Source organism: Seriola aureovittata, chromosome 20, assembly GCF_021018895.1.
Source record: "Seriola aureovittata isolate HTS-2021-v1 ecotype China chromosome 20, ASM2101889v1, whole genome shotgun sequence".
In the NCBI taxonomy this organism is placed as follows: Eukaryota; Metazoa; Chordata; class Actinopteri; order Carangiformes; family Carangidae; genus Seriola; species Seriola aureovittata.
The window spans coordinates 9,365,788-9,383,276 of NC_079383.1; the positions used below are offsets into that span (position 1 = coordinate 9,365,788).

The window sequence follows — 17,489 nt, forward strand, 5'->3', positions numbered from 1 at the left end:
CAAATGTGACATTTTATATTTCAGATTCATCTCGCTGCAGTAATTTTAGGGAAATGTCAAATAAACAAAGATTTTGTCATTTACCAAAGGAAATTACTATGCGTGGCAGGTTTGGCCATTGGTTTCTCTCTCTCTTTCTCTCTTTCCCTCTCCCTCGTTTGCCCCTTATTCTGCCTGTGCCGGTTGTTTCAAGTCAGCAAGCCATAAAAAATCTTTATCTCAGTGAAACACAGCAATTTGGGAGATAATCGAATGGTGACTGGGGGGCACAAATGCCAGTCTGAGGAATTATACCACAATCTCCCCTGCATTTACAACCTTCCTCAAAGCCAGTTGTCACCCTGGAAGGAAAGCCCCCGACTGAAGATTCATTACATCTTTAAGCCAGCACGGTGGCATGGCAGTCTCTTCCCCAGATGCAACACAACAACACACACCTCCCACAGCTGGAGATGCTACTGCTAAAGCTGCTGCTTCCTTCTTTCCCACTTGGTTCATTTTTCTCCTCTCTCTCTGCTCCTGTTTTTCACCCCCGAAGACTCCTCTTTCCTGTTACTTAGATTCATAAAACCACAGACACCTTCCACACAAAGCAGGAAAAAAATATTGAAATATATTGCCTGGTCATGAATGATGGGGCCAGACACAGAACAAAATCCTTTGCTTTTACCTTTATTCCTCAACTGCACTCAATAGACAACAGCATTAATTCTATAATCTTCAGAGTTCAAGATAATCACAGAGATAACACTCATCTTCCACTTTAAAGTACCTAAAAACACTAGTGAAAAAAAAAGGAAGTAGATATATCTTCTATGAACATCCTTTCCTGAAACACTTTACCTAGCAAAAGCTTAATCTTGCTTTTTATCTCCATTTTATCTGTTCATATGAGAGGATTCTATCCATCAGTGTTCTCTATAACCGCTTACGCTGTCCCGCTTTTTAGTGTTACCCTAGGTGTGGTGGATATCCCACACCTAACACATTTTACTAAACTATAAGAATACAAAATCATCCATCAGCCTTACATTTCTGTCTTAATTATACTCTAATGTAATGACACTGGAAACCATCTTTATATTTTGCCAATGTTTTAAGGATATTTATACAACACATAGGCAAATATATATACCTTAGCAGTCATTAGTTCCATGGTACTGCCGCTTCCTTGTGCCTGACGTCTAACTGAAGCTCCACAGTTTCACACGCTCTACCCTAACATTCTCAGCCATATCATCTGGGTGGCTTTCTGACTTATCAGTCCTCCACCAGCACAAACTCTGGATCCATGAACTCTGACAACAAACCTATCTTGAGTGGGAAGAGGCTGCATGGTGACATCACCTTGCCATTAGTATGGTAGCAGTACCTTCTCCTATTTCTGGGCTATTCTTTCTGCAGCCTACTGCTCAGCACACTTCCTTGCTCTTGTGTATGCATCTTGGAGACTCTCCTGGTGTATATCCAACAAGTAAGGCTAGGTAAGGTTATATGCATACACAGGTGCTGACAGGTGACAGAGTGGAGACACCAGCCACTGTCCCTGCCTCCAAAGTCTCAAAAGTCAACTTCACGAGTGAGCAAGTGATGAGCTGGTGCAAGCGCATAGGCAGGGTTGAACGAGTGCTCATGACAGCCCCTTGTCGTGTAACCCCAATTGTATACAAGGATGCTGTGCGATTGCGGCTACTGTTCTGTGAACAGAGCAGAAACGGTCCTTCGCAAGGAAGGTTTACTGCTTACTGATCTGTTCTGTGTACTTGTATCACATGAACATGCATGGTTTTTCTGTATGTAAGTTTTGAGAATATTTAAACACTATTGACCTGGCAACCCTTTGACAAAAGCATTTTTTTACATTGTGAAGAGGCCTTGCGATTTGGGAAAACCTCCTTTAGTAACTCCAAAATCCCAAAAAGGACCTAAGCTCTTTTACATTACTCACTTCACTTATTTTATCATGATCCTGTACCTATGCCTTAGGCGGAAACTTGGTGACCAATACTAAATCGCTCATTGTAGCCTGCATCAGGTGTTTAAATGTTGTGGGCATATAACACAGCTCGAAGATCATCCTTAGGTACTAATAAAGGCTGTCTCTATCCTCCTCATGTAGTCTAATTTGGTAGTGACTTGTGAGGGCGATTGCTGGGAAGAATTCTGCGCCACTCAGGGCATCCAGAATTTTATCAATGCACGTGGTCCTTGATTTCAGCACTTCTACACATTGGACTTGCACACCAGAATGACTGGTGAAACATAGGAACTCTCTCTCTTGACAGCTCATTGCGCTGGCACGGAGTGATGTGCGTGTACAAAATTAACATTTTATTCTGGAAGTCGGGACAGGATGAAGTTTTTATTTCCGTTAACTTGACGCGTTTGTCTCTACGGTTTTCAGGAGCTTGGCATTATTGCCAATGAGCGCATATGTATCCAGAAGTCAGTACATTAACACACACAAGAAGCCTATATCATGCTGTGTTTGTATTTTTAGCATCTAGCAAGCTACAGAAGGGGAGCAAGCATAAACAGAGTAGCTTTTTTCTTAAGTGGTAAGTAATTTAACATGCTAACGTTTCAAAACGAGCTCAACAAATAGCTGTTTTATGTGCAACCTGGCTATGTCTTGCTAGTTACCGGTGTGGTACGGTAAATCAATTTAGGAATTTTTTTGAGGTGAGTCATTTTTCCCCACTACACTGCTACACCAGATCTTAGGGTTCTCCCACCTCCACCTCCCACTTCAGGTCCCATTCAGCACAGGATTTCACATAATTTCATCATTTTACTGTTTTTGAAAAAACAACCCTGCCTTTTTTAAAGATTTGTACACACACCAGGACCAGTATCTTCTACTGTGAATCAACCCTTTTAGAGACTAAGGGACATGTCACTTCCCATTTGTGTGCTTTATTTTTCCTATGAGTGTGTGTTTCTCTGTCCACAGCCACACTAGCTAACAGACCTTACCTGCCACATGGGCTGTGATGTTGAAAAGGAGGACTCTGGGAGCTTTGTCATCTGGTCGAATTTGGCCATAGCTTCTTCTTCTTGGCCTTCCCCCAGCATTCTGCGTGACGGGCTTTCGATGGTGCTGCTGCTACGTGCACAGACACACTCACATATACAACACGCACAAATATAGGAAGCTAACCCTGTTAACAGCCACCTGCATTTTGGTCTGTTGTTCCACTCTGTATCAACTCAATCTAATAACACCACAAAAACCCCCACCTGGCCTTCCTACCCCTCTCTCTCTCTCTCTCTCTCTCTCTGCCTTTCAATCTTATCAGTGGTAATGTAATAAACGGTTGCTTCGCTCTGTCTCCTCGCCACCTCTCTTAATTCCTCAAAATAAAGCAATATCACAGGGGCCCTGGCCTGCCTGTGACTGGGGATAAGATGCTTGTAAAAGGAAGGATAATTCAGCAAATAAATGCTCGGCATCAAAGGCAGGCACTGGGTCTTTCTTTCTTTTTTCTCCCTCCTCTCTGTTCGCCTATCAAAAGTATTACATGTGCTTTCATCAGTTCACAACAAGGCACAGTGTGCTTCCTAATGCAATTACTCGACCTCCATTAAATCAGAAACAGTGGAAACAAATGAATTACACATTTGTTACAAAAACCACAAGTCAGCTCCACGTCTCGTCTTTATTTTTTTTTTCTTTCATAGGCTTGGGGAGAGAAAAAAGTGAAATCATTTCTCATCCAATTTCAGGCAGATGTAGCCCTAGGTGATGCATAGAAAGTCTCCCATGTCTAATAGCCACCCACCATTGATATCAGAAGGAATTTACAGGGTTCGAGGCTGTCGAGAGGAGGTCATCTTGCCAAACTCCGATCCACATTCATCTGACAAGGCTGGTGTCTGACAACCACCCACCCATAAAACAACCAAACACAGGAGAAGATACTGATGTGTACAGTAGTTTCTTGATTTTATCATGTCATCTTGCATGGTAGTCCATAATTACTAAAAACTTAAACATGCTAAGTGAATTGCCTATGGGGCTCTCGCTATGAGATGTGATGTGTGATCCTAAAGTGGATGGACCAAGAATTGATGTGCCTCCAAGCCTCCAATGACATGAACAGATTTCTATTCCCCCAAGCCAAACTACCCACAATGCAATTCCTGCTGACAGGAGAAACCATGCAGAGTATATATGAATTACATTCCTTTTGAACGTCAGTGGGAATACAAATGGTTTTCACACAAGTAGTGATTACAGTCATGTGACATCAATTGTACATATGGAGAGAAATATGAAATGGGCTGGACTTACCACTCAAGCAGTGTGTTCAGCCTGGGTTGTGGTGCTTCCTCTCCTGCTGCGTCAGAGTCTCTTTGTGAATAGGGATCCTTTGAAATATTAAAGTGGATATATTAACACACAGAGTTAACGCGTTAACCATCATTAACTTTATCAGCTAATCGGCATTTACAATTTACACCACATCAGTCTAAATTATATTGTGAGATATTAATTTCTGTGACTGACTGTATTGACATATTTTTAAGCCAAATTTGTAACCATCAAGAATTTGATGGGTTTCTGTTATGGAATGAAAAAAAAAAAAAAGATTAATGTGTTAAGACCATAAAAGACTTATAAACAGTATTTAGTCTCAAAGTTTATGTCCTGAGGGTGGTTAGACCTATAACTAAAAAAGCAACACATCCTTCATACAGCACACGTACAATACATGGACCTTTACCTTAACATTACCAGTAAAGAAAGCCATTATTCTCTTCTTTCTCTTTGCCCACTGTCTCCTCTTCCCTGGTCCCTTCAGAGCCGCTCGCTGAAAATACATGTAAATACACATGCAGACTTTCTTTAGAGGCAGCTTTATGAAACAGTGCAGTGCTCCATAATAGCAGAATTGAGCACAAGGAGCAACTGCAATCTGCAGGCAATCTATACTGAGCCAGACCCTAAAGACATGTAGCGTTTGATGAGTATTTCTGCCAGTTTTACATTCAGTCAGCACATTCACTCTCCCCATTCAGACGCACCGACACTGCTAAGTGACAGCGTCTCGCTCTGTAGAGGCTTTGTACAACAGAATAGAGAAAGAAGAAAAACACTATTATTTTTAAAATAGATGTGAAATCTCTGGTGGATAATGTGTTTTCAATGGGAGGTGGGTGTGGAAACAGTAGGAGAGCGCACACATATTGTGACAGAATAAGATAACACTGATCCCAATACTGATACAGTACACAGTAGATGCCACTGATTATCCAGTGAGAGAGAATGAGTCAACTGTTGCTGTGGTTTCCAATTGAGGGTAAGACATTGCTGAACCATTTTTTCCCAATTAAGTTTACTTCCTATTCATATAATTTGATACTCCTACTCTCCTTTCAAGTGAGATTATAACTATAAATACAGTGGATAGAAGTTCTGTATTCTGTGTACACATGCGTTGATGTTTGGGTTTCTCTGCGATCTAGATTTACCAACACAATGGAACCCCCATCTTCTTGTATCCACTCCCATTTCTTTTTCTGACTGATGGAATACAAACACTTGTTTTGAAAGAAGCTTCATATCTTAATGCTAGTTCGCAAAATCCCTACTCCCCAGCTGGAAAAAAAAGGTAGTCACGCTCTATTTTCCTGAAAAGTCCCCAAAATTAGTAAAGAATGAAAAAAATTCAGCTTCTGTCAGAAACAAATGCAAAACAAAGTTCAAAGACAGAAGAGAACTGTCTCCACAAATAAATTAATTATGTGAGGATATCCTTAGATCATGGAGTTCTGTATCGAAATCCATGCACTGATTTTTGAGGTGAGGATGAGTGAGTTATATAAACTCTGAAATACCTTGAATGCATGTTGTATGAAATCTAATTTCACATGAGTGCATTCAGCTGAGATTGCGACCTTGAGTACTGAAAATGAAATGCAGAACTTGTGTCAAGTTAATGGAGGAGAAATAAGGTTAGGGACAAAAAGTAGAACAAAGAAGCAAATATGGGAGGAAAGAGAAAGAAAATTAGGAAGCCAAGTAAGTAAAACACATAGACACATTGCCTTCTGAACAGACAAAAACAGATAAATGTACACGCAGACATGAACGCACTCTAGGTCCATTAGCCAAAGCCAGTGATACACACTATAATGGACATGGCTGATGTGCTGGTGAGTATGCAATGATGACACAGATATTCCTCTTTGTAGCCCTGACCTGCTGCAGTGAAAGGCTGCCAAGCGTGATCATGTCAGGCTGAACACGCTCCCTCAGCTGCTGGGCGTAGTGGGGGATCACCTCCTCAGCTATCCTCACTGCAAGAAGTAATACAGTGGCATCAAAAATGTTCAAATGTTTATCAAGAATAACTGCAGTATTATACAAAAATGTTTTGTCTATTCACCAACAGACAAAAAATTGAATTAACTTCCTGGAACAATTCCTTAGCTTTAATGATTGATTCTATATTATGTATGCACAAAGCAAATACATTTCACAGTATCATACGAAATTTAAAAGTGAAATTCAATACTGACAAAACTGACATAATGCCTCTCCACATAATACAAAATCAAATAAAAGGATAGCATTACTTTTTACAGTGCTCTCTCTGCCCATTACCATCCTCCCTGCTTCAAATCCACCTTCTCCTCCCAGCCCAGCACTAGCCTCTTCCTGGGTTTTGGCAATGGTATGGGCCTGGGAGGGCCTGGAGCCCGAGGCATGACCACCACCGTGGAGCAGCAGTCGCTGTTGAAGCACCGGATCACCCGTCTTCACCTCCAACACCTCCTCATCCCTGGAGGCTTGCAACGTACCTGGAGAGATACGCATCAGTGGGCATGCACAGACACACACACAGACACACACATGAATCAGCACACATAAACATCAGAGCATGCATACACATGCTGATGGCTGCGTATACTTAGCACATCCAGACACAGCCACACACACACCAATTTGTATATGCAAGACATAAATGCAAGTGGACAAGGTACTCTGAAACAGTAACTCACTCAAACATACAATGTAAACAAAGTATCATAGTTACACTCTTAGGGATTTTTCATAAATCAGATCATGTTTTTAATGTATTCAAACTGAGACAAAACTGTAGTTCTACACATAAGCACTAATACTGTGGGTGCTTCCAAACCCGAACACCCATGGAGAATGCCAAGACTCATGTGCTGGAGTGTAACATTGGTGCCAATTTTACATTGATATGATAACCCAAACACAATGGTTGCTTGACTGGATCAGCCATGGAGACAACGCTGTGACTGTTGTTTCACTGTCAGGCCCCTGCCCCTACTCTAACCACCAATCTGATGCAATCTCGCATTTACCACACTCCACCTGACAGACACACTGAATGAGCACGGTATAGCGTAGTCAAATTAAACACCAATACAGGGCAAGGCTGACTGGAAACTTATTTTGACCAGAGAGATATTGCCTCTATAAAATGGACAAAAACCACAGTAGCAAAGCTGGACAAAAGAAAGGACGGACAAATCAAGCTAAATGGAAAATAAAATACCCATGGATAGCCTATAACACAACAAAAAACAAGGTATTCTGTGAAGCTTGCAGGACAGTAAAGACACAAGTCCCCCCCCTTCCATTAACAACACATGAAAAATCTGATTCCACGAAAAGTTAACTGCATCGAGCTGCAATAAGCATTGCTAATGTGGGTGTAAATGTTGCCGCTTCTATTTCTGCCAGTACGCAAAAAACAGATGGCTGATGCCAGAGTAGCTTTGTTGACAATTCTATCCTCTGTCCAATATCTTTTGTGTCAGGGATTGTCCATTCGAGTAAAAACGAATGAGGAGTCCAATTTGACCCAGTTGCGAGCTAAAGATATCCCAGAGTTATAGTCATGGCTGGCTCGTAAGAAGAGCATCATTATCAATTATTTTCCCATGATGTGCTGAGAATGCTGATTGAAGAAATAAAGTGTGCTGAGTTTTTCTCTGTGAGTATGGACGAGACAGCCAACATTACAGTAAAAGAGCAGGTGTCTGTCTGCTTACTTTTTGTGGTGAAAAATCTGGAGCCAGAAAAACTTTGTTTGGATTTTATAAGAAAAAAAAGAACAATACACCCATTGCACTATAGGCCTACATGTTTTGATTTTGGTTGTGCATATGTTGCCCAAAACATGATAGCATGCATCAGAATTTCCCAAAGCAACTCACTTGGGTCCAAGTGACCGTGTCAAAGGCTTCTTTACAATCCATTGCTGCAAACTACAACACACTACTGGAATTTCTTGAGGACCTGAGTTTAAAGGACAGAGGTGACACAAGCGATAAAGCTAGTGGTCTGCTTTTGCACCAGCAGGACTTTATCTCTTTTTTCTCATTGAAACTCATGCTGAAATTCTTTTCTTGCATGGACACAGTCAATGTTGCACTCCAAAAGAGCCAGTTGCACCTACAGCTAGACAGATAGTTGACATGCTCAGAGAAGCCATAAAGTACCTTTGTGAAGAAAGATTCCAAGAATTTTGGGAAAACACTACTTCAGCAGCACAACCCATGGAGAGCCGATGTGCCAAGACCAAGAAAAATGCCCCATTGATTGGAAGATGGAGGTGTGTTGCCACACAGCTTTCAAACATCAGGCACAATAGCAGTATTTTGTTATCACGGAAAAAGCATCGGAATCCCTGGATTACAGATTTATTCCTTCTGCATTCAAACACATGCAAGATGGTGAGGATTGTGTGACTGAAAAGGGCGACTGCAAAAATATCATGCAGACTCACTGCATTATGTGTATGGATGTAGCAAAAATGATGAAGAGTTTGTCTAACTATTCTTTCAAGATGTAGTGGACTTCCTGAGAGGTGATCAGGGAGAGCACTTGAGGACCATGTGCCAGAGATCACCAAACTAGTAAAATTTGCATTTAACATGTAAAATTTGAATGTAACATCCTGAAGTTCAGAAAGGTAATTTTAAGATCTCTGGTCCACAATGGGACAGGCAAGACTGAACCATGCTGCTGTATTGAACTGTCACAAGAATATGTCATGAAGATGAATACATCAAGCACACAGCTACAAGGGCACTTTCCCTATAAAGAAGTAACGTCAATGGCGAGTGAAAAAAAAAAGAAAAAGAATATGTAGCCATGTGGGCTATGTGGGCCCTATGTGTTGGTGTTGATGGTTAATTGACTGTATTTTGACTGTGGGTTGGTATACTTTCTTTCAGTGTGTAACAACATTGCCTATTATAACTTGTTTGGGTTGGATTGTGCAGTTGGTCTATGATTTTTGTTCATGTGTGCCTCTTTACTGAACACTTGCAGTGGCAGTGATTATTACTTTCTTTGCATTTCATGTTGTGTATCGTTAGTTACATTTTTGTTCTCCAATCACTCTGTGTGTGTGTATGTTATTGGTTGTCGCTATTAATTTCCTATAGTGCTGAAATATGTTCATTTGACTACCTTTTCTGTATAGCACCAAGGCATGTAGGCTATGGTTTGAGTTTATCATGGGGCATGGGGGTGGGTCACCTAACACAGAAACATAAATTGGCACCTATTGTTCTACATGCTAATGAGAGAATGACCCCATTAGCCTCCTTTGCTTTTTTTGCTAATAAAGTTAAGAGCAGATGTAGAACAGGGTACAGGTTGAACTGATGCTGCAAAAGTGCAGATATCTAATCCATGCAAGGAATCACAGGAAGATGTAGTGGCCTACCTTTTTCCATATTACTATCTAAGATACAACCTGTCTCCTAGAAATTAAATTTTTATACAACTAAACTGCAACAACAAAAACATGTTGTAGAAACGTAGTCACTGTCTATATTATATTTAGAGGAAACATATTTTTTGAATGACTGAAGCACTACGGTGCACTAATGATTGTTGTGGATAGAATACAAGGCGCATGGCTCAGACTGCTGTTTGCATCCTGGGTCCTGTCTGTCAGTAGGTTTAGGAAATAAAAGCACTCCAGATTAGGATGAGGAAACCCCACCACATTTTTCCTCTAATATTAAACAAGTGCTGTGGATGCCTGAACATAGCCATAAAGAAGTTTAACTAGAAGGGCACTCAGAGAGTGCAGACCTCTGCCAAGGCCAATGAGAAACAACATACACCAGATTTCAGAGAAAAAAAAATCACATTCATAGTAAATGATCTGGATTTTAATGAGTTCTTCCCTGGCCCATGGCTCCACCAAGTTCAGTGCAAATCGGTTCAGTTCCTTTTGCATAATCCTGCTGACAAATAAACGGACATGGGTGAAAACATAACGACCTTGGTGGAGGTAATAATGCTGTTTACAAATGGATGTTGTACTGCAAGATATTCTGACCGATTACAAATACAATGTCTATATACATTTTACTGTTCAATAATATTTGCAACTTGCCAAGTATCAAAATTGACCATGTTTCTTGCCGTAATGTAAAATAGAATCCACTTGCAATTATATTTCTGAAAAAAGGTATTTGCTGTTGCAGTTTAGTTGTATAGAAATTAATTATTTCAGGAGACAGAGTTGGATGAAGAAAGTGTTTTAAGTTGTCGGTGCTATTTTAGTTAAAAATTTGTAAGAATATTTTATTTTCTTCACACAAGACAGTTCAGTTTTTACTCGTCAACCCAAGTTTCCATCTGCACAGTATGTGAACTAGTTTCTTGTTAGTAACCTAGTATTTGTTCCTGAAAGCAGAGAAGCATTATCGACTGTAGCTAACATGCTTGCTGTGTGTCTTAACAGTTTTAACAGAAAGCATTTAGGTATTCTTTGAGCATCTGTGTATTCATTGTGTGCAGTCCAATATGTGTAACAGCCAGAGCTGTTATCACTGCCTAATGCTTTTCACATAGAAGATGATATCAGTGCCTAACGCCTTGCAAAGAATGAAAATGAAGAGAATACCAGTTCTGTGGTCTTTCATCTCCAAGCCAAAGCAATAGAATGCGTTGAGATAAAAAGGAGGAGATCTTAGACTGACAGACAAGCGATTTCTCCAGGATTTTTCTTTATGAAAAAAATGTCTACATCACTGGCCACTGTCCATTTCATTAATATTTTGTCTTATTCATGCTCTCTTCTTGTGAAATGTGTATGGTGCTTTGTGGCAGGCTGTAAAAACAAAGACAAAAGCATGAGAAGCAGTCAAAAAATGTCAGGATCAATACTGACATATACTGAGCTGGTTCTACAGCTGCAAAGAAGACTTGCAGCCTACACCAGTGGGAGGCATCCATACAACAGCACAAGGTGATTGTCTTGAATTCTGTTGTAGCTTGGTGAAGCACTAACTGGCAGTCATCACAGTTGGACTCCAACATTACAGAAGTAAGAGCTCTCTCTCTCTCTCGTTCCTTCCCTGTCTCTCAGCCTATTGCATGGAAGAACAGTTAATCCAAGAGCCTCTTTACTTTTTCTGTGGGATTTCATGAACATTCAAAGACAATGGATGGGGTTGCTAATCTCAGTGGTACAGCTAAATCCAAGACAATGGCAAATAATACGAGTCGGCTAAATTCCACCATGTTGAAGCGGGCCTAAACCCATCACTTGTGCACTGGAATTACAAGGGAAATGTGCGTCATGTCAACAGGATCTGGTGCAACTGTCTTCACCCAGAACAATGCTAATCTTAAACCACCTCAATGTTGCCTGGTTGGCTACATATTTAAATGAAACTGAGCTAATGAGAAAAGGCACGCCTACTGTGAGACAATAGTTGTGCTTGGAAAGCCCTGACTACTGACTGCGAGGGTTCGTTTCTAGTCTCATTCTTTGTTCCATGTTAGTGCGGCTTTCGGTGAAAATGTAGCATTGTATCTTTGTTTGGGTTGTATATTATTTCACTGTCTTGAGCTTTTCTTAAAGACACTGTACCTAAAGACTTGCAGTCCTCAGTGGCACTGTTGTTATAACTGTGCAAACTGGTTCAAGTTTGGTAACTTTGGTAATTTAGTTGATGTTGATGTTAAAAGATAAAGTTTTTATTGATACATCACTGTGTGAATTAAAAGACAAAAGTGGTTCTGAAGTGTAATAATAAAATGAACACACTACAGCTTAACAACATTAACCAGCAGTTACTCCAGCCAGAATTGGAAAAATGTTACTTCAAATCATATCATTTTTTTACCATATGTAAACACATGGTCTTGACAGGAAAATAAAGTTATGGCATATCAATAGAATGGGGATCACATGGGATTAAATACACTTTACATGTCTCAAATTTTAATTACCTTAAATTAAAGTGATGTAATGTAATGGTAAAGTAACTGTACTTCATTAAAGCGGTAAAATACCTATCTATGCTATTTACATTAGAGCCAACAAACAAACTGCTTCCAAAATAATAAGATACAGTAGTGCATTAATATGAGAATACATACCAGGCACATCTATGGAGGTGTTGTCCTCATCCAGCAGTATTGCCATTTTTTGATACAGTCTGTTTTCATCTGCATTTAATATTGCTAGAGGTTAAAACAATTATAAAATGAATACACCTTCATTGGTGCTGGGAAATTACATGAATTTGTGTGCTTCAGAATTACTTCCTACTTATCATACAAGTCAATCTAAACCACATCTTAACATACAAACCAGACATATTAGTCTTGGCTGGAGAGGGGTGAAAATCAAGTGTATGCAGAGAAGTAATGAAATAGGAGCATTAAAATGCCTGTTAGATGGCCTGTCATCATGTGATGAGATTTGGTTTGGTGAATCCTTTGATATTACATGGCAATGATATCCAAAAGATACAGGTGAAATGGCTTCTCCATTAATAGCCATGTTTCATTATAACATGCATATTACTTGGCTCCCAAGAGCTCGCTTTTTTATAGCCCTACATTTGGATGGGGCCGCAAACTATTGATATGGCTCTATGGTATCACTTGACAGGGGAGAGGATATGCCATGGTGAAATGAAAACTGACCAATGATACGTGACCTTCAACAATGACAAGCAAGTTGGGTAGCCAATCTAGTGATGCCATCATCACTAGACTTGGTGTATTTACACAGACTGTCCTGCTGTCTCAAATGGTCTGCTAGTAGTGATCTCTCTCACCTCACTTTAATGAACCGAGGAGAACTATTATGACAGAGAATGGCATACTTAATTCCAGCTCATCTTCAGCGCTGACCCCAGCCATCCTGCAATGTCTTGGGTCTGTCTGCTGTGCCGGCGACGGGTCAAAGTAATTTTGGGCACGTTCATCTCCTGTGTAAAGTGCGACAGGAGAGAGAATGAGAGGAACAGGGGTTGGGAGTAGGTGGGGGTGGGTTGGGGAAAGGAAGAGGGGAGTTGTACAGGTTCAGGTTAGTGGTTATTAGAAGCACATGAAGCAAAATGTTAATTTTGAAACCCACTCTGTCGAAGGGCAGGGGCAGCGGCTGCTACCAGATAAGGCAGAGCTAAGATGAGACAGGAGTACAGAGGCAGAGAGAGAGAACTGGGAAAGAGACTGCTGGGTTTCTCAGTACGCCTCTCCATGGCCTGCGGTGCTCTGGGGCCTAATTAGCATGCTGCAAAAGGTCACGGCAGGCAGTCTCTTAAATACGATCGCCATATGTTTGCCGTGTTCAAAAGGAACTAATGAGAAAGTCTACAAGCTCAAAAGTACCTGGAATTTCAAAGACAATACCTTCTAAATACTCTAAGGTCAGTGGCCTGGAGGACTGGGCAAGTTTGGAGGAGCTGATCCAAAGGAAAATAACCTGAGCCCATGTCTCATTGACTTCTTATTAGCAATCACTGACCTATGGGTATCAAGTCTGCTCCACAGAGTTTATGGGAATCCAATGGCTCCAGGGCCACCAAGCAGCTTTCTTAACCCCAAATCATACTCATTACAGGCCTTGAATATTTCACTCCAATCTAAATTGCTTTACTTGTATTTCTCAGGTTGTGGGGCAAAAAAATGCATGGTGCATTAAATCATGTTATATATTCCACACAAGGATTGCCTTTATAGATGTCTGAGGGTATTGGTGCTTGGATGCATAAAAATGCAAGTAAGTGTGTTTGCATAGGATCACCCCTGGTCCACTAGGCCACTACCCAAAAAACTGTGATTCTTTCGTGCTCACATGAAATATCTCCATGAGGTTTTCACACTCTGTCCTTACTTTAAGTCAGACCGAAATCCTTATTAAACAAGGAGCAGCCGTATGACTCCTCAATGGCACCATAAATTGACTGTGAAATTCACGTTAAATCCCTCTACATCGTTAACAGAGAGTTTGAACAATTTCTGCGCAAATAGCTCTGAGGTTATGAAACCCTTTTTTCAAACACAAATTTGCATAATGGTGGTAGCTTCGTGGATCGCCTTTTGAATCATATCTGTGATTTACCTAAATAGTCTGGCTATCCTCCAGTTCATCTCTCTAATGAAAATATAAATTCTCTGTTCTTACATGAACAATATCAATAATAGCACTTCTTGCCGGTCAGAGTTGGTCTTAGTAGAGAATGAGAGATATGAAAGATTTTGGTAAAGGGCAAATAGAAGTGTCAAAAACAGGAACCATTGCTGTGATCTGCTAATAAAGGCACACAAGTTACATAGTGCCTATTCACACCGCACAATAAAAAAAGTGTTTTTTTGTGGGGCCAATTTTGCTTCTTGTGATTTATAGTTTGTTTATGTACATATCATATTTGCACAATTACCACAAAGAAATGAAGTTATAAACCTATAAAACACAGTGTGTGATAAATGTATACAATACTCTTTGAGATATGCATGTGATGAGAAGCTGCAACTCTACTTGAGACAGCCCTGTCAATAGTACATAAGTAATAGAGTATGGCATCTGGTTTGATTTTCATTTCTAGTCAATAGAACAAAAGAGAAAAAAATAAAATCAGCAATTTATCTCACCTAATCTCAAATATATGACAATATATGTTCAAAATAGTGGATAAATGTACCTAATGTAGAAAAAAGCTTTTCACTGACTTGGAAATGGAAAGAGGAGGGACGGAAAGAGGAAAGAGGAAGCTGAAAATGCATCACTTATCGACAGTCAATGTAAAGGAGTGAGCAAGATAGTTTCTGATCCCCTTGTCCAGCTCCAGTATTAGTCTCAGTTATCTATAGTTTAACAGTAGAAAGTTACAACGTCTCTCTAAACTCCTCAAACCAGACAGCGCAGACCACTGTCTCTTATGTTTGCAACTTGACATTTGCTATGTACTGGTCAGTGTTTTCAACACCAAATTAAATATAAGGGTGAAAAGCAAAAAAAAGCAAAGATGATGGCTTCTGCAGGGGTTGATTACCATGCTAAACTGAGTTTAGAATGATAATTTTCAGCCAGTTAGAGTTTTATTGATTACTTGTTCAGATTTAACATTATTTGTCCACATCATGTGAGTTTATGGTGCGTCATTTTTGTTCATATGTTAGCCAGTTCCACACACCAAGTGTAACCCTACCTTTTGTGCATGGAAATAGCTGATAATAATTACTCGCCATGCACAGCAAAAGCAGAATAAACCACATTAAAACAAGAATCTAACATATGACTCATCCCTGAGAAAACTGGCATGCTTGCAGCCTTGAACACATCCTTTACCATCCTTTACCATTTACCATCCCATTCCTCAAGAGTTCTCCCTGACATACTGAATTATAAGGGGGCATATTGGTGTGCCTGATTGGCCTTAAGCTGTGTTTTGGGGGCGTTCTGAGTACACCACACAGACAGCGGATCGGCTTGGTAGCATAGTAGCATATGTAAATGCACTCTCCTATGACTCCAGCCCACCACAAGGCATGTAGCCGAGAGTGGGTGTTAAGGCTGATTGTGTCGAGGGTACTTCAAGATAGAGAAAGAACACCCACTACTGAAGCGTTCTCCAGCAGAGGAAGAAGTTATACGAGGGTTGCTTGTTAGGACACGCTTGCTTTGGAATGCAGGAACCAAGGGCCTCTTGAATGGAGAGAGAGAACGAACGAGAGAGTGAAAGAAAGGTTAGATCAGGAACACATCTACTGTCAACAAATTTGAGGCTAATGAAGAATGAAGCTTCACCTCTTTCTTTGGCAGGGGCTTGCAGCTCCATTTTTTTTTGGTGAGCTGCAAGGGTGCTATCTGGCCTGTCACCTCGAATTTCTCTCCCCAGCCAAACTGGAGGAACGGAAAGCTTGGCACTTCTTTCTCCATCGAAGGCTGGGTTTTCTATGCCCACCACTGCAGCTCTCTCTTCTTTCCCTGACAAAATAAGTAGAAACATGAAAAAAAAAATACAAACAGTGACATGATGAGGCTATACAACAGTTGGGTCAAAGTGACTTGTAAAAAAAAAAGGAGAAAAAAAGGCATATAATATAATAATAGCAACAAATTTTTTGTGATTTCTGTGCCCTAAAATGTTCAAGCGCATCCCCCTCAAATGACACTAAAACACATTTAGGTTAAAATTAAATCAGAATCTTGCAGGAGAAGAAAAAAAGAGAAGAAGAAGAAGAAATGATTAAAATAATTACAAATTGCGCCCTGACAAGCAAGAGCAAAATTTAGCCCAAAGCCATTTGTCTGTAATTAGTTAATTAATCCTTACACAAATTATGAGCAATAACTCATCAAGCAGGACTCACCCATCAGAAATTCAGCCGACTTGGATTTCTTCTGCTTAGGTTGCTGCAAAGCCTTCTGCTGTAACTTCTGGAGGGAAATTGTTAAATGAATAAATTAGCTGCAGAATGAAGATCATCATTTATGATCCGCAACTAACACAGTATTTTAAATATGGGATGACACTGAAATGTCATTTAATTTACATCGCTGCTAAAGGGGTCAAGCACTAATTGAACAACAGGAGTGGAAAAAAATTTAATCATAAATAGATAAGAAAAGTTGACATGAATGTGTAATGAAGGTCACATTAAAATACTTCCTCCTTGTTTTTAAAATGAATGGGCACCAACACTCTCTCCTGGAAAATTATGCGTTTTTACACCGGCTGCATTAGAGTACACCGACATGGTATTCAAATAAATATGTAAATCCAGAAAAACTCCTCATTACTTTCATTCACATGAACTCAACCTAAAAAGTCTCAAAGGAGAGAAAAATAGTCTTTAAATAACATCATGCCAGGTCCCGTGCATTTAGTAAAGCTTGGAGAATTTTCACTTAAGATTATATATGTAGTCTATATATATGTTGTAGTATATTGTCCTACACTAGTACAGTATATATAATAATGTTGTAGGTGGTCTACACTAGCATGAAATGGAAAGAAAATGAAGAAGGGATGGATGAAAGCAAGTATGGGTTTCTTTGAAATCAACAGTATGTGGAACAAACTCTGCAGTCCCACATTTCTCTCATTTCTGCGGACAAGCAGAACAATAAGAAAGCTGATAAAAAAAGGCATAAGTAGTTGTTTTCGTTATGGATATGTTTACATAAGAATGCACCATATAAAAGAGCTCTGTAGCTCAAAGCGTATGGAGCTTT

At 40.0% G+C, this 17,489-nt stretch overlaps 1 protein-coding gene across 1 annotated transcript in view; it reads right to left on the reverse strand.

Annotated features, from left to right (window-relative positions):
- The window catches only part of ofcc1 (orofacial cleft 1 candidate 1), an 89,806-nt gene extending 72,795 nt beyond the window's left edge, over positions 1-17,011 (reverse strand). Inside the window, exons 1-10 of the mRNA XM_056365080.1 lie at positions 16,985-17,011; positions 16,625-16,691; positions 16,059-16,238; positions 13,132-13,236; positions 12,398-12,481; positions 6,583-6,807; positions 6,206-6,303; positions 4,728-4,814; positions 4,295-4,371; positions 2,977-3,103 (exon numbers count right to left, since the gene is read on the reverse strand). Coding sequence (XP_056221055.1) covers positions 2,977-3,103; positions 4,295-4,371; positions 4,728-4,814; positions 6,206-6,303; positions 6,583-6,807; positions 12,398-12,481; positions 13,132-13,236; positions 16,059-16,238; positions 16,625-16,691; positions 16,985-17,011 — 1,077 coding nt within the window. The remainder of the gene's footprint in view (positions 1-2,976; positions 3,104-4,294; positions 4,372-4,727; positions 4,815-6,205; positions 6,304-6,582; positions 6,808-12,397; positions 12,482-13,131; positions 13,237-16,058; positions 16,239-16,624; positions 16,692-16,984) is intronic.
- Positions 17,012-17,489: the final 478 nt, after the last annotated feature.